This window comes from Gastrolobium bilobum, unplaced genomic scaffold, assembly GCF_033153095.1.
Source record: "Gastrolobium bilobum isolate Gb01-03AN ecotype WA unplaced genomic scaffold, APGP_CSIRO_Gbil_v1 utg21709, whole genome shotgun sequence".
Taxonomy (NCBI): Eukaryota; Viridiplantae; Streptophyta; class Magnoliopsida; order Fabales; family Fabaceae; genus Gastrolobium; species Gastrolobium bilobum.
The window spans coordinates 399,286-425,212 of NW_026898833.1; the positions used below are offsets into that span (position 1 = coordinate 399,286).

The following is a 25,927-nucleotide window of genomic DNA, read 5'->3' on the forward strand; positions in this document are numbered from 1 at the left end:
AGATTAATATTGATGGGGCAGTTGAAAGGAATACTGAGGTGGCTGCTTGTGGTGGGATTATCAGATCTGATGATGGCTCTTGGTTGGGAGGCTTTGAGTATCATATTGGTGCTTGCACTCCTTTAATGGCGGAGCTTTGGGGGACTCTAAAAGGTCTGGAATTGGTTTGGCAACTGGGATTTAAGAAGGTGGAACTAGAAGGAGATGCTTCTGAAGTATTCTCTTTGCTTGCTGATTGCAATGCAGCTTGTCAGCCTCGTATAGTGGCTAAGATACAAGCACTCATCGGTCAGGATTGGGAGGTAACGCTTTCTCATATTCCAAGGGAAGCTAATTCATGTGCCGATTGGTTAGCCAAGTCTGCTCTTCACAAAGATACTGGATTCTGGAGTCATAGAGTTATGTCGTTTCACCTTGCTCAGTTATTTGATCACGATCTTCAGGGAATCTCCTCTTGTAGGGGTATAGACCCTGGATAGTTATTTTTTGTTTCTGGTTGTTAGTTTGTTTTTGTTTGGGGCTTCGCCCCTTAATGTTATCAAAAAAAAAAAAAAAAAAGCAACTAAGGAAATGGGTTGGGCCGAAACAATCTCAAAACAAAGAACTGAACAAGTCCATAGCCGAAATCATGGGTCGACCAGAATCCCACATTTCCACTCAATCCAATTTTCTTAATTTTTTTTAACTAAATTTTTTTAATTTTATTGCTTCATTAATGTTACCTTTTAATGCGAATATCATATTCAGTTATTAATTACCTGTTTGTGTAAAAAGGTTATTTTTTTAAAAAATAAAACTTAATTTTATTTTATATACCAGCAACCGAAAATTACAGCGTTTAGGGAGTTGAGAGAACTAATGAAATATATACACGTGATTTCAAAAAAAAAAAATTGCGAATCAGAGACCGACACGTTCTGACATGACACCGACACACGGTTAACGCTCCGACACGCATCCAACACATTTTTTTTAAGGTCTAAATTTTTTTTATTAATTAAAAATAAAAAATTAATTTATAAGTCAATTTTTTTCTATTATGGAATTTGACATAAAAAATTAATAAGGTATGAAAAACTTTTTGCTTTATATTTATGTTATGAAATTTAAATATTTGATTGGTTATATGTCTTATTGTGGCTATTTTATGTAATAAATATAAATATATTATATATATTAAAAATATTATTTAATATCAAAACGTGTCTTAACGTGTCGAAAAATACATTTTTTAAAATTAATGCATCAGTGTGTCGTATCATGTTGTGTCTCGTGTCGGTGTATCATAGTATATAACTCATGCAAAAAAAATAAGTTTTACACTCAATTTTAGATATTAATTTTATTTATATTTAATCAATTACATAATTAATAAATTAAAATAGTTAAACATAAATAAGATTTATAAGTTATAACTAAAAATGTGGTTTGGAGGCGGAAACACGGCACAATATTAGTCTTATATATTTTCTTGGTTATACATTTTCAACGTGGTATTTTGCATTGCAAGTGAAAGTGGAGTTGGACTTGGATCCCAGTTCCCACGTAAGATTGATTCGTACTTTGACTATATAATATAACACGGTCGGCGTAGCAGGAAAATGGTGATGCCACGAAACACGTGACCGACCAATCAACTAATGACTCTCGCACCCTTCTTTCTTTCTCTGTAACCATCCCACACGACACAAACACAATCCTCTGAACCTCTCTCTCTCTCTCTCTCTGCCTCCTATGGCTGTTGCTTCTCATTGCAGCGTTAACACTCCGAGTAGTGTTCTTCCCCTCCTCACCTCAACTTTCTCGAAGCCCCTCTTCTCCATAGTTCCCCTCTCTTCCCGAACCCATAAACGAAGTCATATAATCAGCTCCGTTGCAGAGGATCGTGAGGTAGTTCCTGTTTCAGAAGACAGAGGAGCACGTTTACACGAACTTGAAGGGCTTTCACCTTCCAAGGTTGACACAGATGTTGCTCGTGATTCTGATCGTGTCACCTTCACAAGCAGTACCATCAATGCCATCATCGTTTTGGGGTTTGGGACTTTTGTTGTCACCAAATTGCTCACGATTGACCATGATTACTGGCATGTCAGTATCTTCAATTTCAATACAAATTTTGCTTCTTCTTTTTTTAAAAACACTTAGTTCCAAGCTTAACAGCAATAATCTTGTTGGTTGCACAATTCTCTTTTTACAAATAATAATAATAATAAATAAATAGGGGGAAGATGGTTAATAATAGAGTAATCATAGTTATCAAATGCGGATTGCGGCATGTCGCGGCCAACCCCGGAAAACGCTATAGCATTATAATGGGTTGCGGTTGCGGAAACAGCGGAATAGATATATGACATAAATAATGACAGAAAGAAACATTTTTTAAAGGGATAGCAGAAGTGACAGAGAGATGCGAATAGGTTAAAAAACCCTTAAATTTTTTCGGTTACACGTTTAAATTTAGGACAAAATTGACATTTTGCCTTATGAAAGCAATATGGCCGCAAATGCGATCGCAATGGCCGCTGTTGTGTTTCGATATGACGCAACGCGGTTTCTTGTGGCGAGGCACCGCAACGCCCATACGGCGCGGCTCGCGGCGCTATTGCGGTGCAATTAACTACTATGAGAGTAATTCAGAAAGGAATTTGCAATGCATTTTCTGTGTAATATATGGAAGAACCTGACAACTAATTAGGGTCTTATTATTCAGGGTTGGACCCTTTATGAGATACTAAGGTATGCACCTGAACACAACTGGATTGCCTATGAGCAAGCTCTGAAAGCAAACCCGGTTTTAGCTAAAATGGCAATAAGTGGGGTTGTCTACTCAATTGGAGATTGGATTGCTCAGGTATGTTTTTGACTCACAAAAAAAATAAAAATGAAATACTTATCTTGATCATAAAGTTTTTATCAAATTTTCTGCTATTTGTAACCATAATATACAGTGCTATGAAGGAAAGCCTATTTTTGAGTTTGATCGGACACGATTATTCAGATCAGGTCTTGTTGGGTTTACTCTCCACGGATCTCTGTCTCACTATTACTATCAACTTTGTGAGGTAATTATTGTGCCTGTTTGGGTTGGAATATTAAGGTGATATTCTGTGAAGGGCTGAAATTGTTTGCATTATTTCACAGGCTCTTTTTCCTTTCAAAGAGTGGTGGGTTGTCCCTGCTAAAGTTGCTTTTGACCAAACTGTATGGGCAGCAATTTGGAACAGTATCTACTTTGTGGTTTTGGGATTGTTGCGTTTAGAACCTCTGACAAACATATATGCTGAACTCAAGTCAACATTTTTGCCCATGCTTACTGTAAGAGTCTATTTTATCTGTTTCTTTGTGCTATTTTCAGATGTTATCTGTAATTACTTGCCTTTTTGTTCACATGACTTTAGTGTCATTGTAAAGTCTTGGAGATATATCAAAAACATATTGACAATTGTACCAAGCTAAAAACTTAGCTATATCCACTTGGAGTATGTCATAACTTAAGGCACAAATTTGGAGCATGATAGTAGTATTGGGATATAGTAGGGAAGTAGGAACTATAGTGAGCCTAGGATTCAAATTTTCAGGTAGCTCCATCCTATCCTCATTCTAAGCCTGGGTATAATCTCTGTATCTTGCTCTCAAACTATAATTTACTTGAATTGGTTTTGGTAACTAATCCTCAAACCTTGCCTTATTTCTGATGCCAATTGTTTCAAGTGTCACAACAGTGGTATCGTGTGTGCCTGTATGTCTTGCTCATGAACTGAGTATAATGCAACCATGTTTGAAGCCAGTCCTGAATGGAAGGCTGTGAAATGTTCTCAGTCCTAAACTCCTAACTGATAGATCTGTAGCAAATCAAAGGGCCCCGGCAAGTGGGCATAACAATAACAAATGATCCAATGCCTCTGCTTGCATATGCCAAAGCAAACAAATAGGATCTAGAGAAGGTGATGTTCCTGCAATATGTTCCTGCAAACAAATAGGATTCCCCCTTCCTATATGCAGCATTGAAGGAAGAAAGGGGTCAAAGAGGAATTCTGTTTACACTGATACAACTAACAATTCAAGGATGAAGAATAGTATGATGAATAAAATGTGTATTCTTCTCCCCATATAATTGTATGATTAGCATATTTTCTTCTGGTTGGATGACTATACTTTAACTATAATATGCTTCACAGGCAGGGTGGAAGCTTTGGCCTTTTGCCCATCTGATTACCTATGGTGTGGTTCCTGTGGAGCAAAGGCTTCTTTGGGTGGACTGTGTGGAGCTCATCTGGGTCACAATACTTTCAACGTAGGTTTTCTAAGATTATTTGTCATATTATATTGAATTATTACAAATTAATTCCCCCCCCCCCCCCCCCCCCCAAAACACACACACACACACATGAGCAGCAGTATTTTAGTGTCCTTTTGGATGCTTAAGTATCTAATAATGGTCACAAGAGTAATGCCCATTTCAGGATGGATGTTTAACCATGACATTTTATGCTCGGATGCACGTTCTATGAATAGCATTAAAATTGCCTTACATATAATCATTAAATTGTCAATAGGATTCTTGTCCTTACACAATCTTGTTTTTGTTTTTAGCTATTCAAATGAGAAATCAGAAGCCCGAATATCTGAGGCAGTATCAGAAACAAGTTCATCTGCTTCAAACCAGAATTCTAAGGTAAGAAGACTTTATCCTTCATCTGGTGTGTTTAAAAGGTTCCAGGGTCAGGGCTCATGATCCTTATCATTAAATGAAAAGAAAAACTGTTCTGCAAATTTTAACTTGAATGATTACTGTTTCTGATATATGTGTGCATACCTATGATTCTTGATTGCTGGGCAAGATTTGGTAAATCGTTCCAAATTGAGACCCATAACATGCACCATTCTATATCATCTCTAAGACTCACGAAGTCTTATGTTCCAATTAATTGAGTCTTCCATCAATGTTCTACAACATATATTGAGCTAATTACTGCTTTTTTGTGTTTTATTTTGTCTATAATATCTTGTGTACTGCCAGGAATAAACGAGTTGAAAATAGGAAGACAAAACTATCTAAGGTTCATGGCAGTTACAAGGGTCATCAATCATGCAAAAGCTTTCGATATCTTGACTTAAATATCGAAAAATGTATAAGTTGAAGGTCCAATTGAACGACCTTAGAAACGTGAGTTTGTTATCTGCTGCACATACAGGATACAATTATACAGGTTGTGCATCCTTCTGCTATGATGAACTGTTCGGGTTGCTCTGATGTGATACATAGATGATTGTATATATAAATAACAATCGTTAGATGCATGAAAATCAACGGACAAGATTTGGTGTAAGTTGATCATATATATTCATTTGTAAGTAAATTCTATCATGCAGAACCCTAATCTATTTTTATTTTATTTTTTATGCATTGGTGGGAATTGAACATTTAATCTAATACAAACTACCAAAATCCTTTACCACTAGACCAATCCTAGTGACTTTTTATATATAACCCCAATCTATGATATAACCTATGATCTATATTACTCCACCTCACTTTTGCTACTTAAAACATGCTGAAATGGCCGTGCTTAAAATCATAATAACATGATTTCGATTTATCTACATTTTTGTGCTTTATGATTAAGCTCTAATTCGGGATTAGTTTCATAGCTGGTTCAAAGAGTTGAAGTTTGTGGGGATAAGCGGGGGGCTGATGTTGGGATCACGACAAGTATATCGATTATACAAGTAATAAAGAAGTGAGTAGAGTGTGGATTATGTGCTTGTTTGAATGCTCTCTTTTTTAAGTTAGAAGTTTAGAGTTGTCAAAATGGGCCAGCCCGGCCCATTTAGCCCTAGCCCGCATGGGTTAGGGCCAAAAAGCCCACAATGGTATAGGCCCACATGGGCCAAAAGCCCTAAGGGTTAGGGCTAGCCCATGGGCCTTCCAAAAATTTAATATGTATTTTTTTGTTTAAAAAAAAAAATCATATTTGATATAGCAATGTATCTCAAAAGTCCTTACCTGCATTAAAAATAGATTAAGGAGCAACATTTTCTCATATAAAAAAAAAGTGACAGTATCACTAATGAAAACAGATTTTATAGTAATGCAGAGGAAACTAATCTTATATAAAATGACTTGTGTGATCCATATGGGGCAGCAGATTACAATAAGATGTCAACATTGTAACAAAGAAATTAAATGACTAAATCTTCAGAATACCAAGCATTAAGTGAAAAAAGTTAGCATACTTTCCTACAAACTGAATCAAGGCAACAAAATATTCTAATTACATGCATTTCCAGCATTGCTCTCAATGTAAATATTCAAGAATGGAGGCATTGCTATCAATGTAAATTCCTAGCATTGCTGTCAAAAAGTTCAAGAAATTCTGCTGTCATATACTCAAGAATGGATGCCAAATATACAGCAGCAGCAGTGGCCTCAACTTCGCGGGATCAATTCTGCACAAAATTAATGTAAATACTAAATATCATCACAATTAAATCAATTAAGCTCAACCTACACATAATCAATGGATCTAAACTATAAATTTCAACTAGCTACTAACAGAAATGCCTCTCTAATCTTCAATTTTAACTTCTTGATGCACATTGGCTTGTGATGTTGATGTTTCATGATCACTAGTATTAGAATCATCTTCATCTAAAACTCATAACCAATTGAAACAAAACTACTAAATTAGACAATCAATCCCTACATAACCAAGCAATATTAAAATATTAAGCATAATAACTCAAAGCATTACCATTAAGATTCTCGAGAAAACCATGCAACCAATTCCTAGTGCAAATCAACATTTGGACATTTTCAGGAAGAATGGAACTTCTATATTTGGTAAGAACACGCCCACCGATACTAAAAGCCGATTCTGATGCCACTGAAGTAATTGGAATACTTAGCACATCTCGGGCCATAATAGAGAGTGTGGAAAATCTATTCTCACTGTGCTTCCAATAATTAAGCACGTCAAAATCCTCCCCATCACCATATTTAGCTTTTGGTTCATCTAAATAAAGATTTAATTCACTCTTACCACCAACAAACATACTTTCATTCTCAAACCTTTCAAACTCCTGCAAAATTTGATATATCAATTATATAAACGAAACAACAATGAAAAAAAATGACTAAATTAGCACGAAAGAACTTACACTTATGTATAATTTTGATTTTTTTCACCTATTGCTTTCACCACTTGACTTGTGCAAGAGATTGGATTTGATGGATGAATGAGAATTAGAAGTACTTGATCCTTTGAGATTGCTCGCATATTCTTCATATAGCTTCTCAAACTTTTCTCTTATATTTTTAACCTTATTTTGGGAGGTAAATGGATCAATTTTTGTGTAACAAAAGTCTAAGAAAACAAGCTTCAAACGCGGGTCAAGAATAGCTCCAAAAGCTAAAACTGTACTATATTCCTTCCAATATTTGTCAAACTTCTCTTTCATCCTCAGTGACATATCACTTAAAGTATAATCATCATTATACAAGTTTTCGTTCAGTATGCACTCAATCTTCCAAACTTGTACAAAGTATAAGTTAGAGGTTGGATAAGATGAACCTGAAATCATGTTTGTAGTCTCGTAAAAGGGTTCTAGGAATTCACATATTTTATCTCCTATTCTCCATTCTTCACATGACGGACAATATTTGTAATTCCTATCTATCACTTGGAGAATATCAAATGCCTTTTCATACTTAAGTGCACTTTCTAGCATTAAATATGTAGAATTCCACCTAGTTGACACATCTAATCTCAAACCAATGCTCGTGTCTATGCCTGCTTGTTCCACACAATCTTGAAACTTAATCATCCTCCCATCTGATCCTCTCACATACTTAACACTTTCTCTGATTTTATAAAGTGCTTCAGCAGCCACTTTCAAACCTTCTTGAACAATTAAATTAAGTATATGTGCAGAGCAACGTATATGAAAATATTCACCATCACACAACAAAGTATTCTGCAAACGGAGATGGTTTAACAATATAAGCTGCATGTTATCATTTGCAGCATTGTCCAAAGTAATAGAAAATACTTTCTTCTCAATTCCCCATTGCTTTAAGCAATCAAATATAGCGGCTTCCAATTCAATCCCAGTGTGTGGAGGTTTCAGTCGAGAAAAATTAAGAATCTTGCTAATTAATTTCCATTTTTCATCAACAAAATGGACAGTTAAACAGATGTAACTCTCGCTGTTAGATGCTGTCCAAACGTCAGAAGTCAGACATACTCTATTAGATATATATAAAGTTCAAGCAATATACTATTTAAAAGAATAAACCATTGATAAATTCATTATGTTCCATATGAAACAGTCTTTATATAAATATTTGCCCTGTGTTGAACAGACTAATACTCATGCTAGCCCTCCATAAATTGTTTCTCTCTTAAACACATAAATGAATTCGTTCACCTCTCTCACAGAAAGCTACCACTATAGATATATTAGTCTTCAAAATTCATAAATGCTAAAACATATATATCATTGAGTCACTAGATGTCAAACAAAATGCTGGTACTATTTAGTATTTACCTCTTAGAAACTCTACAGCTTTGTCCAAGACAAGGTTAAGTAATTGGTCATATCCTTTCAGAGTTCCTGTCACTGAAATCCAAGAGATTGAAATATCCGGTTATTGCATCAAAACAAGATCTGCTCTAAAACAACAAAAGTCTAATAACAAAGAACATAAGGAAAAATCAAGAATGCATCAATTCTTGCAAATCTCTATGCCTATCCGAAAGGTCAAATTCCTTGAAACAGTCTTAGGGGTAACACAAAAGTGAAGCCATAAACATAATAGTCCCATCATCCCATTGAGAAATTGACAGGGCGAAGTAAGGGTAACCTAGCGAAATTGCATTGGGTAAAGTTAATTTTGTCCAATCGAAGGAAAACAATAGAAGATCCGTGATTATTACTGTCCTTTAGTTGGCATTAATTTCTGAAGAGACGGAAGAAGAATCCAAGAAAGTACCTGCTAAGACTACTGAGAAAGCAACGCTACATATGAAGTGTTTGCTTTGCAGTTCCCGCTCCTGCTTCCTTCTTAGGTTAGGGTTGTTCGACTTCAAAGCGAGATGGGTGCGAAGAGCGATGAAAAAGCGAACATGGGTGCGTGTGTGATAGGCTCTATGCCGGAACAAAATAAAATTAGGGTTTCACGAAAAGGAGAACACAGTTTTCCCGAGAAAATTATGTGATAGGATAGAAAATGAATTAAATATTTTTGATCCATGGGCCAACCCTAACCCAGCCCAATAAATGAATGGATCTTATGGGTTAGGGCTAAGATGGCCCTACCACACAAGGGGCTGAAAACAGATGGGGCTTTATTAGGGCTGAATGGGCTGGGCTTAGGGCTTTTTTGCCAACTCTAAGAAGTTACCTATAAGCATAAGCTAGGCCAAACAGGTTTTGAGTAAAGCTCTTATAATGAAAAGTTTTTTTTTTATAATGAAGAAAAAAGCTGAAAACTAAAAGCTCATAGAAGGAGCTTTTTTTAAGCTCTTATCTGTTTTTCTTGAATTGTATTTTTTTTTTAAAATGAAGAGTGATAAAGAGATAATTTTTTTGAAATATGTGCTTTTCAGTAATTTTTAAGCTAAAATCTTTATTTAATTTTCAAACAGCTTTTAGCTTTCTTTTTAAAGCTCTTTTTTAGCTTTAGCTTAAAAAAAAAAGGATCCAAACAAGCTCTAAGTGTTTCAATCACTGTTTTTTAGTATTTCACTTAATTTGGACAAATCAAAAGTTGGTTGGGAAGAGTAATGTTTAATTGATGGAAAGCCAATTAAAAGAACAAATGTCAAACAATTAAATGCAAGAAAAGGATTCAAACAATTAAAAGATGAGTAGAGAATTAAGAATGGAAAATTTACCCATTTTATTTACAAGGTTTTTGAAAATTTTATTTACCCATTTTTGGTACAAGGTTTCTGAAAAAAATTTCGAAAATTTAATTTTCCCATGATTTTGATTTGTGAACCATTTATATGCCAAAATGCAATCCAAGAATATCACTAGGGGATGGTATTCTTAAATTCCCAGGTGATGGGAAATTTTCAAAATATTTTCGGACCAAATCTCTCTTTCTCTTCTATTTGGTTCGTTCGTTGGTCTCAATATTTGATTCAATCTTCATCCACCATATGTGAGTATTCTCTCTTTACTTCCTTCCATCACGTTTCGATTTTGATCTTCTTTTTCGATTTCTAACCTCTCTTCTCTCTACCCCTTTATTCATCTTCACATGAAAATCAACAAAATCATAGAAAAGAATTTAAAAATCAATCTCGATCGGCGAAAATAGATTCAGATTCATGCGACAGGGATGCCATATCCAGCTTTGTGTAGCTTTCATGGGGGTTGGGAATATGGAAATAGGGAGGCTTGGATTCTTCGGTGACTGAGTTCTTCTCTTGTGGTGGAGAAAAGAATTTGCAGTTGCAAAGAGATATTGAATTCCTCAAGAGGTTTAATCTTTCTCCTTCCATGAAGTCTTTATTGAAGAGAAATGTTGCTATGTTTGCTACTGGTTTTGGGCAAACTCCCAACAATTGCAAACACAGGTGAAGGCCTTTCCTGGCTGTAGCACCACTGTCTAATCTGGATTCTTTGGCTGTATCTAGAACATAAGTCTCAGTTGTTTTCTGGAGTGCTTTTCGACAATAATGGATTGTAAAAATAAAATTGGCTGAATGTTAATTGTAAGATTAATTTTGTAAAATATCACATATTCTCAATAATATTTAACAATCAATCAAACATAGAATCAGTAATAGTCGTTGTTGGAGCTATCTTTTGGTTTGAGTGCGTTTTTCATGGCAATTGTCCCGTTGCTGGTGCTATCTTTTGCCATTGCTGAGAAAGAGCTGAAGGACATGGTTTTGTACTAAATAAAAGTAAATCCGAGTATAACACGGAAAGTATAGGTATCGTTCTCCGTGATACCATATTAGAAATGGTATTTGTAACACTGAAAGTGTAGGTATAGTTCTCTCTAATACTATATTAGAAATGGTATTTGCTATTCATTGATTTTTCACGGTATAAAGGAACATCATATATAGACGTGAATATTACAAAAGGTAAAACAGAAGACTTATCTACAATTTGAATTTTAAATACAAACAAGCATAATCCTATCATAACAGCTTCATCAATGACCACATTTGATAATAATATAATAATAGCAGTTTATCCTTATGCTCTCCTCACCAGCCTCATCAATGACTAGATTTGATAATAATAACAGCTTATCCTTATCCTCCAACAGCTTGGCTAAAGTCAGATATCTTTAAAGTGCAACTGTCATCAAGCAAAGCGTTTCGAGGCTTAATGTCACAGTGTATGATTTGGGTACCTCACTCCACGCAAGTACAAGAGACTTCCAATTTGGGTGAAGAGGATATTTGGCTAATGATTTGGATTTCATGGTCTTGGCTTTCTCATTGTAGATACGTGTTTTTATTTATAAATTTAGGTGCTTTTGAAAATACAGAGAATTTAAAATGACTTATCATAATTCTTTTGGATATTTAATACAATCATTGTAAAAAATTTGTATAATTATTTGATATTTTCTTTTTCAAATCGGATGCCGTTGTGAATATTGTTTTCTGGCATGGAATATGTATACAAATCTTGTTAAGGTGCTGAAAAAGTGAGATATAATAATCACCGTTGTGCTTGAGGAATTGCCATTTCAACTGAGCTTGTAGACACAAAATAGCAAAAACTTTCAGCACCCTCATAGCCACCAAAACCACTATTACCAACATCACTGTAACAGCAAATTACTCAAGCTTCCCATCGGCAGGGCAGTTTGATTGCAAACCCTGTTCCTAATTTGTATTCCCAATTTAATAAAATAAGCATTGAAAGAAATAAAGACAGTAGCTATGTTGGAATCTGAAAACAAAGATGGGGATGGCTCTAGAAAATCTAATTTAACATAAGTTTTTTTTAAAAAAAAAAATGATGTGTATAGAATTGCTGCAATTCAATTACACAGCATTTCAAATGATCTGAAATTTAAAAAATACTCCACTCAAACACAACGTTAATGAATTATTATTGTTATAATTATACAGACGTTTTTCTTTTCAAGCTGTGGCCATTTGTTTATCACCGTTGAATTTTTTGCCAACTTGTTCTGGGAAACACAAGTGAAATTTTGCCAAGGCATCAATCTAAATATCATCACTAACTGATACAACATTTAATAACAATTAAAAAAAACTTACAGTTGAGAAGATCAAAGACAATGACAGAGCAAAGAGAGGTGGTAGGGTTCAAATCTAGAATAATATACCAAAAAATTAATGAAATCCAACAAGAGATACATCGAGCTACATAGACATACACTGTTTAAGCCAAAATAGCAATACCTCATCAAAACGCTACTAAGGCCACCAAAAATGTGTCCTCTCTACTCGTCTGTCACACATCCGCTAGAAGCAGGTTTCACATTTTTAATATACTGGATGCAGAAAAAACACTATATAAGCTCAAAATACGGGAAGAAAAAATTACCAACAATTTGTAAATCAGGTTTCATTATCCACAAGGTGTGTGTGCATTTTTACATATTTACACTTTCGCTCCTCTAATTTCAATAAAAATTCATTTCCATCCCTATATTTTCAGTTGCTATACTTTAGTCCTGCAAGTTGTTCAATCACATCCATCCTTCGAAGATTCTTTAGATATTTTATAAATTTTACTAGTGTTTGACCACAGCAACACCAGCTTAGAATGCTGTTATCCTTTCCATCAAACACATCATTAAAACCTCTCTATATTCAGAATGTCTAAAGGGAAGAGGACAACTAAATTGTAACAATTGAAAATAGAGGGACCAGAGTAGGTAGTATTCATATACACTATATGAACCAGAAAGTAACAAGAACTATATATATATATATATATATATATATATATATATATATATATATATAGGTAGGATCCTTTGACACCGGTGTCAAATTTGAAATTTGACACCTCATCTGATAGCCGTTAGATCAAAAAAGATCAATAGAGTCACATGCTTACAAATCAGAGTCGTTGATTTTTTTTTATCTAACAACTATCAGATGAGGTGTCAAATTTGAAATTTGACACCGGTGTCAAAGGATCCTACCTCTATATGTTGATTTTTTTTGATCTAACGGCTATCAGATGAGGTGTCAAATTTGACACCTCATCTGATAGCCGTTAGATCAAAAAAAATCAACGACTCTGATTTGTAAGCATGTGACTCCATTGATCTTTTTTGATCTAACGGCTATCAGATGAGGTGTCAAATTTCAAATTTGACACCGGTGTCAAAGGATCCTACCTCATATATATATATATATATATATATATATATATATATATATATAGTTCTTGTCAGGAAGGAGTTTCGTGTCTCATACCTTGTACAAAACTCCTTGGTTAGCCTTGTATGGAGGAGCAGTCCATTTCTTCCTGCGGGCCTCCATCTCCTCATCTGTTACCAAAACATCAATTCTCTTCTTCTGGACATCAACGTTGATAATGTCTCCATTTTGAATCAAGCCAATTGGACCGCCTTCCTATAAAATAAATGAAGCCAGGAAGAATATTATTGGTTAGCTACAAGAAACAATAATTAAGATTTTCTTCATCTTCATAGAGTAAATACATGAACATGTCCCAGAAGAAATATAAAATAAAAGCATGTCAAGTCATCAGCTTATCATCACTCCACAATACCATTTCCCATAAACATTAAGTTCGCACTCTAACACTATTGCTCAGAATTTCATGAACATGTAGCTATTTTGACCACTCTAGGTTATTAAAAGAAAACCAAACTAGTTGGTTCTTACAACACTGGCATCAACAGTACTCCATGAGCTGAGGAAAGTTTTACAAGAATATTGTAATTAACTAAAAAGAAAGACATGCTATTGCTACACATTCCTTACATTCGAATAATTAAATGCAGGCCCAAAATCATTTAATCAAATATCTTAGAGATTACAGTTCACATAGGATGCATCTGAATTTTTTTAGTTTATTATAGCAGTATTAAAATCATTATAAAGCATAGTCAATTCACCTGTGCTTCGGGGCAAATATGGCCAACCACGAACCCGTGTGAACCTCCTGAAAATCTCCCGTCAGTCAACAATGCAACATCCTGCAGCATCGAAAGACAATATCCTTAAGAAATGTCACACCAGTACAGGTCCAGTATCAAGGTTCAAAAAATTTGAAAAAAAGGAATTTCAGTTTCTACTAAAAAAATAATGGCTAAAGCATCATTATACAAGCATTTGGCTAAACAAAAATATAAAAATATGGGTTCCTGTTTTATTGAGTTCGATAAAAGTATGGGGAAAACAAAATAAAATGAAAAATTGTTCACGTTAGTCGATAGTCATAATGGACAGAGCACTATTACAAACTAAGTAAATAGAATAAACAAGGAGACACAGGACTGACCTTTCCAAGCCCAGCACCCATTATTGCACTCGTTGGTGTTAACATCTCAGGCATGCCAGGACCACCCTTAGGTCCCTCTCCCCTAATTACAACCACTTTCCCCTGAAAAGGTGAATATCATAGGGAGGAAACCAGATAAGATTTTCATATTAGCTGCAACTGACTGGGGTTATACCTGAGAAAAACTAAATCAATACTGTGACAACTGACAAGGCAGTGAAATGCAGCAATTTGAATCAAATTCATAATTAGTGCAGCTCCAAAGAAACATTTGGTGCAACAAGCGCCAGAGATAGAGCAAAAGCAAATCACTGCGACTCTAACAGAAAAAATGTATGCAATAACTTGGTTGTCGTTGTTGTTGTTGCTGCTCAACTAAATTGAATTTTTAGTTTTTAATTGAAACATTCTGTAGTTTCAATTCAGAAAAATGTTGCAAAATGTTAATACTCTAAAGTCATCATTTATTTTAAAAAGAGAAACTCTGTATATCTAATAAAGAAACTTTAATGTCTAGTGACTAAGAAGATAGGTCCGAAGCTATGCTGTGTTAAGCACAAGAAAAGGGTTCAATTATACTGATATTTTGAATTTTGATAATTTTATGGCAGCCTTTGACCTTTGTAGGAATTATTTTTAGGGATTTTATTTAGTTATTTTAGGTGAATTTAAAGTAAATATGATAGAATTAAAGGATACTAAATGGTTTAATAAAGTCCTAGATGATTGCTTACTAGCCAATCAACATATTTGCTATGGGTAAAACCGAGACACATACAGCAGAACTCAAAAATATTATCTCAAGGAATTTTCGTTCTGCTCTCCTAAATTCCAAGGTCTCTGCTCTACCCAGTGCTTTCTAGGCCGTTTTGCTGCAACTATACCCAATCCCCTTTGTCATTCCCTTTGTGTTTCCATCCAGTGTCATCAAGAATGTGATTAACTTAGATCTAATAATTTGAATTTAATATAGGTTGATTAGCATATATAGTTAAATGTAAAAGAATACGTTATATATTGATCTGTGTCAAGGAGTTACAATATATAGAGACCCTAATGGGCTTAAGTGTAAGGCCCAAACCTAATCCAAACTTAATCCTAATACAGTCAGAATACAGTCAGACTATTTACGGATAAGACAGAATCCAATCATATCTAATCAAATCTAATCATATCATATCTAATATTCTAACACTCCCCCTCAAGCTGGTGCGTATATATTATGAGCACCAAGCTTGTTACAAATGTATTCAACCCGAGGACCTCTAAGAGCTTTAGTGAAAACATCTGCTAGTTGATTAGACGAGTTGACAAAAGCTGTCTTGATTTCTCCTGACTGAATCTTTTCCCGAATGAAGTGACAATCAATCTCTATATGTTTGGTCCTCTCATGAAAAACAGGATTAGAGGATATATGTAGCGCAGCTTGATTATCACAGATGAGTGTCATGGGTTGTTTCTGTTCACAAAGATGAAGCTCCTGAATCAACTGCTTTAACCAGATCAACTCACAGGTAGTATTTGCCATTGCACGATACTCAGCTTCTGCACTAGATCGGGAAACAACAGGTTGTTTCTTGCTTTTCCATGAGATTAAGTTTCCTCCGAAGAAGACACAATAACCAGAAGTAGAGCGTCTGTCCGAGGGTGATCCTGCCCAATCGGCATCTGAGTAACCACAAATTTCTGTATTTCCCTGATCCGAATACAACAAACCTTTTCCTGGTGCTCCTTTGATGTATCGGAGGATCCTCACAGCAGCATCCCAATGTGAATCACAAGGGGAATCAAGGAACTGACTGGCCGTACTGACAGCGAAAGAAATATCTGGCCTAGTCACAGTAAGATAATTGAGCTTCCCAATTAGCCTCTGATAACGTCTAGGATCAGATAACGGCTCCCCCTGTCCGGGTAATAACTTGACATTAGGATCCATAGGTGTATCAACTGGTTTACTCCCCAACATACCAGTTTCTTCTAGGATATCCAAGGCATATTTCCTTTGACAGATAGAAATGCCCTGTCTTGATTGCGCCACCTCAATTCCCAAGAAGTAACGCAGCTTCCCAAGGTCCTTTGTTTGAAATGTACTAAACAAATGCTGTTTTAACTGACGAATTCCGTCTTGATCACTTTCGGTGAGAATGATGTCGTCAACATAGACTAACAAATAGATACACTTATCAGGAGATGTAATCCTATAAAACACAGAATGGTCAACTTTACTGCGGATTAAGCCAAACGCCTGAACAACAGAACTGAAACGACTGAACCATGCTCGAGGAGACTGCTTGAGACCATATAAGGATTTCCGAAGACGACACACCTTTCCAGACTCTCCCTGAGCAACAAAACCAGGTGGTTGCTCCATGTAAACTTCTTCTTGTAAATCACCATGAAGAAAGGCATTTTTGATGTCAAGTTGAAGGAGTGGCCAGTGACGAACAGCAGCAAGGGCATGAAAGAGGCGGACTGACGCCATCTTAGCGACCGGAGAAAATGTATCGCTATAATCAAGGCCAAAGATTTGAGTAAAACCCTTGGCAACTAAACGTGCCTTGAGACGATCAATATGGCCATCAGGTCCAACTTTCACAGTAAAAACCCAGCGACAACCAACTATAGACTTCTCTGGAGGAGCAGAAACAAGGTCCCAAGTGCCATTGGAATGAAGTGCAGTCATCTCATCAAGCATTGCTTGGCGCCACCCTGGATGGGAAAGTGCTTCACCTGTGGTCTTAGGAATAGAAATAGAAGAAAGACTAGAAACAAAGGTGAAATGAGGTGAAGAAAGACGGTCATAACTCAAAAAGGTATAAAGAGGATAAGGGTTACGAGTAGTACGTGTACCTTTTCTTTGAGCAATGGGAAGAGTCTCTGATGAAGGATCCGGAGGGGAAGAAGCAACAGCAGTGGGCGATGAGTCAGCAAGAGTCGAGTCGACAGGAGGCACAGTTTTGCGACGCTGATAAGTGAGAAGTGGACGGTCCTCAGGTATAGAAGCAATAGGTTGCTCATCTGGAATAGAAGCACCTGCAGCTGGCAAAGACAAGTCAAGAAAAAGGACAGGAAGTACATGATCAACCTGTGACATCTGAGATGGGATAGAATTAAAGGGTTGTTGATCAAGAAAAGTGACATCAGCGGAAACTAAGTAACGCTTAAGGTCGGGAGAATAACAACGATAACCCTTTTGAAGACGAGAATAACCAAGAAAGATACACTGAAAGGCTTTGGATGTTAACTTATCCTTACCAGGAGTGAGATCATGAACAAAACAAGTACAACCAAAGACATGTGGAGTTAGAGGATAAAGAGGAACATCTGGAAGCAATAGATTATGAGGAATGTCATTGTGGAGCACAGATGAAGGCATGCGATTGATGAGAAAACAAGAGATGAGTACAGCATCTGCCCAGAAGTGAAGAGGAACCTGCATATGAATAAGAAGGGTACGGGCAGTTTCAATGAGATGTCTATTTTTACGTTCAGCCACCCCATTTTGTTGTGGAGTGTGAGGACAAGTAGTTTGATGTAAAGTACCTTGTGTGGCCAAGAAATTAGAAAAATCAATAGAAACATATTCCTTAGCATTATCACTACGTAGAATACGAATAGAAACACCAAATTGAGTATGGATCTCAGTAGAAAACTTTTTATAAATGGAAAATAACTCAGAACGATTTTTCATTAAATAGGTCCAAGTGCAACGGGAAAAATCATCAATAAAGGTAATGAAATACCGAAAACCTAAGACAGACAAGGTACGACTTGGACCCCAGATATCTAAATGAACAAGAGAGAAAGGGGCATCAGCTCGTTTATTGACTCGACTGGCAAAAGAGGAGCGTGTATGCTTCCCTTGTTGACATGACACACAATCTAAAGACTGAAGACCGGACAAAAGAGGAACCATTTTCTGCAACTTTGAAAGACTTGGATGACCAAGGCGACTGTGGATAAGTTGTGGAGATTCTGTGAGAGAGCATGCTACTGAAGGACGAGGCACATCCAGATAATAAAGCCCCCGTGACTCACGACCCACTCCGATCATTTTCCCCGTACCCGGATCCTGCACAGAAACAGAATGGTTAGAGAAAGTAATGGTGCAAGTGAGGGAGTGGATCAACTTACTAATAGAAATGAAGTTATAAGGGATGCCAGGAATGTAATAGACAGATGTCAGGGCCAAGGTAGAGGTCGGACGAGCTTGTTCAATCCCACAAACTGGGGCTTTGGTTCCATCCGCAAGGGTAAAAGACGGTAAATGATCAGAATAAGTAAGGGATGTAAAGAGTTCCTTATTACCACAGAGATGATCGGTAGCACCGGAGTCAAATATCTAAGTGCCAAGTGATGTAGAATGAGAAACACAAGCAACGGGATTACCAGTATAAGGCTGAGACTGAGGAGAAGCCTTCCTGAGAGGGGTTTGGAGTACAGCACAGTCCGAACCTGAACCAAATGATGCTTTGTCTGACTGAGCTATATTTGCAACAATAGAAGGAGAGTTAACCTCCGAGAGATCAGGAGATGCTGCTGCCATTTAAAGATAAAATATAAAAGCCGTAAACGAAGGCAAACGATATCCAATCAAGAAGAACCACGCGTCTAAGGTCAGACCCACAGAGAAACAATCACAGATCCAGAAAGGGGAGGAGAAGGCGAGCTTCTCTGTCCAAGACCGGCCGGAAAAAACCGCCGGAATAGTGCTCACGCGCCGGCAGAAGGTGGCGCGTGAAGCCCACGCGCAGTGAAGACAGGTGGCGCGTGACGGCGCGTGGGAGATGCGTTGCTGACCGGACCACCACAGACCTGGTCGCCGGGAAGAAAGGGTCCTGATCGCGTGAAGTTTGGTCGGAAAAGTTGCCGGAAAAAGTCTCCGGTTGCCTGAACAGTGATTCTGACGGCGGGCGGTGGTTCCGGTGGCCATCGGAGGTGCTGACGCGTTTGGAAAAATCACTCAGAGGCTGTTTACAGCCCTAGAAGGCTTGCCGGAAGGACGCACGGCAAGAAAGAGGACTCCTAAGCAGTGGGCTTAGGTTTTTAAAGCAAAGAACAAGGTTTCTGAGCGGAAGCGAGGGTTCCTAGAACGAAAGAGCTCTGATACCAAGTTAAATGTAAAAGAATACGTTATATATTGATCTGTGTCAAGGAGTTACAATATATAGAGACCCTAATGGGCTTAAGTGTAAGGCCCAAACCTAATCCAAACTTAATCCTAATACAGTCAGAATACAGTCAGACTATTTACGGATAAGACAGAATCCAATCATATCTAATCAAATCTAATCATATCATATCTAATATTCTAACATATATGAACTGGTAAACGTTTCCAAAATCTCAATTTTTGATACTTCATTCAAACAGTTTTAAATCTCTTGAAAACCCTACACAATCAGCACTGTCCTTATGCCTTGAGTTCTAGGAAAAATAGAAAGAAATACCTTAAAACTCAAAGGATCCTCTGAAATGGCAGCAACCATTGCCTCCTCTCCTTCAAAAACAAATGCGGGACCTGTTAAATAATCCCTGTTATTAATAAATTGTTATATGGACAAATATAATTTGAGGAAAACAACTTTTTTTTAGAACTTAAGAAAACACAGCAAGAAAGTTCACCAGAGAAGTACAGCCCCTCTTTTCCAGTAATTTTAGCAACAGAACCCTGCGGGGCAAGGTTCCCATATAATATTTGAATATGCGCCGTCTTTTTTATGGGATTTTCTATCGGCCTTATTATTTCCTGAATCACAAATCATAGAAAATGTGCAGCTTGTCGAGAGATCAATTTATTAACAGTCAACCCATGGGAACATGGGAGTATTAGAGTATGATAAAATTGAACAGAAATAACATTATACGGATACCTGCACTTTGGGCAAAGGAGGGAAAAGCTCTGCATTTTCAGATAAGGTCTTTCCAGTGACTAGAGAGGAGATATGTTAGCGAAATGTAATTGGAAATGAATCTTCTGTTCTTAACACACAAAAGCAAGTAGACATACCAGTTATACAGTCACCATCTAAAAAGCCTTGCTCAAGAAGGTAGCGGATAACTGCAGGGATCCCTCCTATCTATTAAAATAAAAAGGAATTTCAAGAAAGACTAATAACGATAATATAGCATAAACACTGAATGCGTGACCAGGAAAAATGAATAACAGAAGCAATGTTTGTTCAATTAGTTAATGATGGGCCTGAGCAGAAGAATGTGAAAAAATTCTACAAATGTAAGAGCAAAGGAGAAGCCCAAGCCCATGCCACGAGAGAAAATAACAATCAGAGGACTAAAGATGATAAAGGAAAAGAGTTAATTAATGGGGATGCTTCGTGGCAAACAATGAATGGAGAGAACGAGTGGGATGATAGTGGAATGGGAGAATGGAAAAAAGGGGAATATAAGGCAGCCAATGACAATGATGAACTTTCTCTCGTGGCATGGGCATGGGCTTCTCCTTTGCTCTTACGTTTGAAGACTTTTGTCACATTCTTCTGCTCAGGTCCATCAATTAACAAAAATATTAAATGCATACCTTGTGAATATCTTCCATGACATATTTCCCACTAGGCTTAAGATCTGCAAGAAAAGGAACCTCATCGCTAACCTTTTGAAAATCATTAAGAGTCAAATCAATGCCAACAGACCTGCCAAAATCATTACATGAGCTTTCCTTTGAGGATTATTGTATATCAATAGGATTTCTGGCACCAAACTTTCACTCACTTGGCAATAGCAATTAAATGTAACACAGCATTGGTAGATCCACCAAGCGCCATAACTATAACCATTGCATTACGTAGTGATTTACGAGTGATGATGTCTCGGGGTTTCAAGTCCATCTTTAATAACTCAAGAAGATATTTCCCAGCTAATCGACACTCATCCAACTTTAGTGGATCCTCAGCAGGTGTAGATGAGCTACAAAATCAGCAAATAAAGGTAAGCACATTCAAAAAAGAATCCAACCACAAGAACCTACACATATACTTACCTATAGGGAAGAGACATTCCCATAGCTTCTATTGCAGAGGCCATAGTATTGGCTGTATACATTCCACCACAAGCCCCAGCTCCAGGGCAAGAGTTGCGGATAACATTTTGTCTGTAGTCATCGCTAATTGATCCACTCACATATTCTCCATAGCACTACAGCAAAACCAAAAATTAATGAAACAATATTAACAAGAGTTGCATTACCTCGAGAATAGATGTCCAACTTTTGATATTCAGGGAAAACAAATTTATATTATAGACTAACAATAACAAAAGTCTCTTTTTTATTAGTTTAAGAACAAAAATTATTACTTCAGGAAGAGGATACAAAAACACACAGGATAGAGCATCCTCCTTGACAATACTGAATCTCTCTTTGATTGATCAATGTGTGATATCTCGAATCGTCATTCCTAATGGAATCGAAATGATCCCTGGAAAAGCTTCTCTTATAATATCTTCAAAAAATAATAATAAGAGAAATTTCTCATGAGGGTAAATGGCTTGGAGAGTTCCTTTAAGTTAAGTTTTCCTTTTCATTTTTTAATTGTTCAAAGAGGGTTTCTTACATTCCTCCATTATATTTATTTCCCTTCTCTTGAAATAACCTTTTATTTAACAAAATTTACCTCTGTTTGAATGAGTCTCAAATAAAAGAAGGAAAAATTAATAACCACAATAAGAGATAGGATGAGATTTAAACAACAATGATATCTCATACCTGAAAAGCAGACACTATGTCAAACGTATTACCCTGAAAATGACCAGGCTGAAAAAAAATTTATAAAAATTAGAATGAAGATTAACAAAGACATCTGAATGAGAACCACATTTAAAAAAAATATATATCATTTCCAATAAGGAAATAAACAATCAGTAGCTGATAATAACTGTATAAATATTAAACAAGTTGCACACACAGCTTACAGTGAACAAAAAATAATGGCAGTATTTCAATCTCTCCACCATCCAAGTATCCTCTGACGTACAACAATTATCCAAATATGATTATCCTAAGCTTGGCGATGTTAGATATCATAGACAAAACTACTGCTCACCATAAAATAATCCTTAATATCTACACTGACTACACATTTATCATATAACTTTAACAACAAATAAAGGCATGCATAAGCTATGAAGCAACGACACTTCAAAAACCATGACGTGTCGTGTCCGACACTCTTCGATACTCCGATACTCCGACACTCCAACACTCATTATAGAAATTCAAAAAAAGATTCAAAGGTTGCATTGCGTTAAATTTTTAGTTTCAACTATTAGATTCGTTGGATTACGATTACCATTTTATTGAGTTTAATATAAATATTTAGGATATCTTATGTTTCTTTGCAAAATTGATGAATATTATAAGTTTAGTTTCATTTTTTTGTTAAATTATTGAATATTAAATATAATATACACTACATAAATTAAAAATATTATTTAATATCAAAACGTATCCTAACATGTCGAAATCTAACATTTTTTAAAATCAACGTGTGGGACTGTTAGTATCGTGTCACGTGTCGGTGCTACATAGTGCATAAGTGATTCTTGAAGAGCGAATTTTTTTTCTCCCTCATTTGGCCGGAAGTGGCAAAAGTTGTATACTACAGATTGACAAGACAAAAATGAATTACCCCTTTAGTTTTGCAATTTCAAAACTGGCTTCACAAACATTTGAACAATGTTGAGTCTGGTACCTTTATAGTGCCACCATAAATCATAATACTTGGTCTGTTGAGCCTGCCCATTGCAATTATTGTACCTGGCATCTGTAAAACAGTGAGCACAAACATGCAGAGCAAAAAAAAAATTGAGAGGGAAAGGTAAAATTGTAGAAAATGAGGAATGTAAAAGAAGAAGAAGAAGAAGATTCTTACATTTTTGTCACAACCAGGGATTGAGATATTCGCATCATACCACTGTGCAGCCATGACAGTTTCAATGCTATCAGCAATGAGATCCCTAGATTGAAGGCTATAAGACATGCCTCTGGTGCCCATTGAGATAGCGTCACTGACACCAACGGTGTTGAACCTGAAGGGAATCATGCCGGCATCGGCAACGCCTTCCTTAACGGCTTCGGAGAGACGGAGGAGATGCATGTTGCAAGTGTTTCCCTCATACCACACGGAGGAGACACCAACCTGCGGCTTAGCCATGTCGTCTTCGGAGAGTCCGACGCCATAGAGGACAGCCTGTGAGGCGCCCTGAGACTTTGGCTCTGTGATGCGGGAACTGTACTTGTTGAGCTTATGCTGTGTTGTTTTTTCTGACGATGGAGACTCGACGTTGACGGAAGCTCTCACTGAGAAGGATAAGGGGAAGGAACCGCCACGAGAATTAGATCTGTGACTGTGAGTGTGAGATAAAGTGGAGATAGCCACCGGAGAGTTGGCTGAGAAGAGAGAAGACTGCATTGTTTGTTTGTTTGTGAGTCACAGCAAAGCACTGAGTGAGGAGTCAAGGGTTTTAGGCTTTGGGGGAAGAGAAGTTGAGCACTACCTATTTGTTGACGGGTCAAATACGTGGACACTATTAGGGAGAGTGATCGTTTTGTCACGTTTGAACAAAAAAATTATCAGACTACCACGCCAATAGTAAAATTTGCCAAAATGCCACGCGACATAATTTGCTACACAGTGTAGCAAATTATGTATGCAAGTAATTCGCTACACAGTGTAGCGAAATATGCCACGTCAGAATGCACAGAGCCAAAAATGCCATATGTCAAATTTTACCCTATGTAGCGAATTTTGTAAAATTTGACATGTGGCATTTTTGGTTCTGTGCATTCTGACGTGGCATATTTCGTTACACTGTGTAGCGAATTACTTGCATACATAATTCGCTACATTGTGTAGCGAATTATGCCGCGTGGCATTTTGACAAAATTTACTGTTGGCGTGGCAGTTTGGTAAATTTTTTGTCCAAATGTGACACTTTGGTCACTGTTCCCACTATTACTTCGTGACATTATATGAAAATTTGAAATTTAAAAAAAAAAAAAATTAAGATTTTTTTTAAAAAAATATATTAAAAACAACAAAAAAAAAAACCTAAAGTTATATGCAACAGTTAAATATATTCGAAGTATGGGTACCCGTGTTGTAGCAACTAGCAACAACACACAATACGGACACGACCCACTTATCTTATCACGACACAAAATTTGAAATTTAAATAATAATAATAATAAATTTTAAAAAAAACAAAAAAATTAAAATTATATGTAAGAGTTAAATATATTCAATGTATGGATACTCGTGTTGCAGCATCAATATCGATATGCAACACGTGACACTTCACACACAAACAATTCTATTCAAAGAATCAAAACTAGAATTCATGAATTGTGATCAATGAAATAATGATATAAACATGCTTCTTATGCTATTAAATAACGTAATTTGGAGAAAAATTTCCAACCTGAGGTGTATTACAGATAGACCATTAACCGTAACCTTGCCTTCAAAAATAAGCTCTTCACAACTCCTTCATAAGAGTAAGACTAACAACTTGTAATTAGGGGTGTGCATCCATCGAATTTAATTGAATTTTTAAAAAAATCAAACCGAATTAATGTAAAAGATTCAGTTCGAAAATGGTTAAGTTCGGGCCGACCCTATTCTGAAAAAAATTAAAAAACTAAAGTAATAAAAATTAATTCGATTCGGTTCGAAAACAATGTGGTTCTTGAACTAGTTTTAAAAACCAATTTGGTTCTTGAAATGCAGTTTGGTTCATGAACTGGTTCTTTAAAAATCGATTCGGTTCTTGAACTGATTTTTAAAAGGGGAAGGATATTGTAACAATCAAGTTATGTTACTATCATGTTACTATCAATGAATCTCACCGTAAGATCGATTATGTTGATCCAACGGTTATATTTATTTTCATCTTTGTATGGTTATGATTCCCCATATTTAAAGTAAAAGCATTAAATATGGGGAATCATAACCATACAAAGGTGGAAATAAATATAAAGTATTAAATTTGAGAAATCATGACCATACAAAGATGAAAATAAATATAACCGTTGGATTAACACAATCGATCTAACGGTGAGATTGATTGGTAGTAACTTAGTAGTAACACAACTTGGTTGTTACAATATCCTTTCCCCATTTATAATTGCAAAAAGTATTTTTTTCAAACTCATATACATCCAAATGTTGAGACTATAAATACATCAAATTCTGTATTCCTTCGTCAGAGAAAAAAAAGGATTGACACCAAATCCTAACCGTTGATATTGTGAATCTAACGGTTATAAATGTTTTTTGATACATTAACGTTTATAATTTATTGTGTCATACTTATTAATTTAAAAATCTTAACCGCTGATTTTCGTTCATATAACGATTATTATTTATTTGAAATTAATAATTAAATAATTATTATAAATTATTAAATCCCAGCCGTTAGA

At 36.2% G+C, this 25,927-nt stretch overlaps 3 protein-coding genes across 4 annotated transcripts; 1 reads left to right on the top strand and 2 right to left on the bottom strand.

Moving 5' to 3' along the window:
- The first annotated feature begins 1,604 nt into the window (after positions 1–1,604).
- On the top strand, positions 1,605–5,373 carry LOC133284586 (protein SYM1-like). Its single transcript, XM_061481643.1, has 7 exons — positions 1,605–2,088; positions 2,711–2,851; positions 2,949–3,062; positions 3,142–3,315; positions 4,179–4,294; positions 4,594–4,675; positions 5,021–5,373. The coding sequence occupies exons 1-7, from the start codon at positions 1,735–1,737 to the stop codon at positions 5,024–5,026; spliced, it is 987 nt and encodes a 328-aa protein (XP_061337627.1). The 5' UTR covers positions 1,605–1,734; the 3' UTR covers positions 5,027–5,373.
- Positions 5,374–7,185: 1,812 nt separating this feature from the next.
- LOC133284569 (zinc finger BED domain-containing protein RICESLEEPER 2-like) lies at positions 7,186–8,013 on the bottom strand. The gene has a single exon (XM_061481613.1). The coding sequence runs from the start codon at positions 8,011–8,013 to the stop codon at positions 7,186–7,188; it is 828 nt and encodes a 275-aa protein (XP_061337597.1).
- Positions 8,014–12,008: 3,995 nt separating this feature from the next.
- Positions 12,009–23,962, bottom strand: LOC133284559 (dihydroxy-acid dehydratase, chloroplastic). 2 transcript variants are annotated; one of them, XM_061481602.1, is made up of 15 exons: positions 23,379–23,962; positions 23,199–23,270; positions 22,214–22,261; positions 21,491–21,645; positions 21,223–21,417; positions 21,032–21,143; positions 20,504–20,573; positions 20,367–20,425; positions 20,119–20,242; positions 19,944–20,014; positions 14,494–14,595; positions 14,108–14,188; positions 13,440–13,598; positions 12,267–12,502; positions 12,009–12,175 (listed from the first exon to the last, which is right to left on the bottom strand). In XM_061481602.1, the coding sequence occupies exons 1-14, from the start codon at positions 23,916–23,918 to the stop codon at positions 12,452–12,454; spliced, it is 1,839 nt and encodes a 612-aa protein (XP_061337586.1). In that variant the 5' UTR covers positions 23,919–23,962; the 3' UTR covers positions 12,009–12,175; positions 12,267–12,451. The 2 variants fall into 2 exon arrangements, with proteins under 2 accessions (XP_061337586.1, XP_061337587.1); XM_061481603.1 differs by having other exon boundaries at positions 23,199–23,263; positions 23,379–23,494.
- Between the last annotated feature and the right edge of the window lie 1,965 nt (positions 23,963–25,927).

Coding starts and splice junctions, on each gene's coding strand:
- LOC133284586 (XM_061481643.1), top strand. CDS start 1,735: ATGGCTGTTGCTTCTCATTGCAGCGTTAACACTCCGAGTAGTGTTCTT. Junction 2,089..2,710: donor TTGACCATGATTACTGGCAT/GTCAGTATCTTC, acceptor CTTATTATTCAG/GGTTGGACCCTTTATGAGAT. Junction 3,316..4,178: donor CATTTTTGCCCATGCTTACT/GTAAGAGTCTAT, acceptor TATGCTTCACAG/GCAGGGTGGAAGCTTTGGCC.
- LOC133284569 (XM_061481613.1), bottom strand. CDS start 8,013: ATGCAGCTTATATTGTTAAACCATCTCCGTTTGCAGAATACTTTGTTG.
- LOC133284559 (XM_061481602.1), bottom strand. CDS start 23,918: ATGCAGTCTTCTCTCTTCTCAGCCAACTCTCCGGTGGCTATCTCCACT. Junction 20,243..20,366: donor CTCCTTTGCCCAAAGTGCAG/GTATCCGTATAA, acceptor TTTGTGATTCAG/GAAATAATAAGGCCGATAGA. Junction 14,596..19,943: donor AGGATCCTTTGAGTTTTAAG/GTATTTCTTTCT, acceptor TCACCTTTTCAG/GGGAAAGTGGTTGTAATTAG.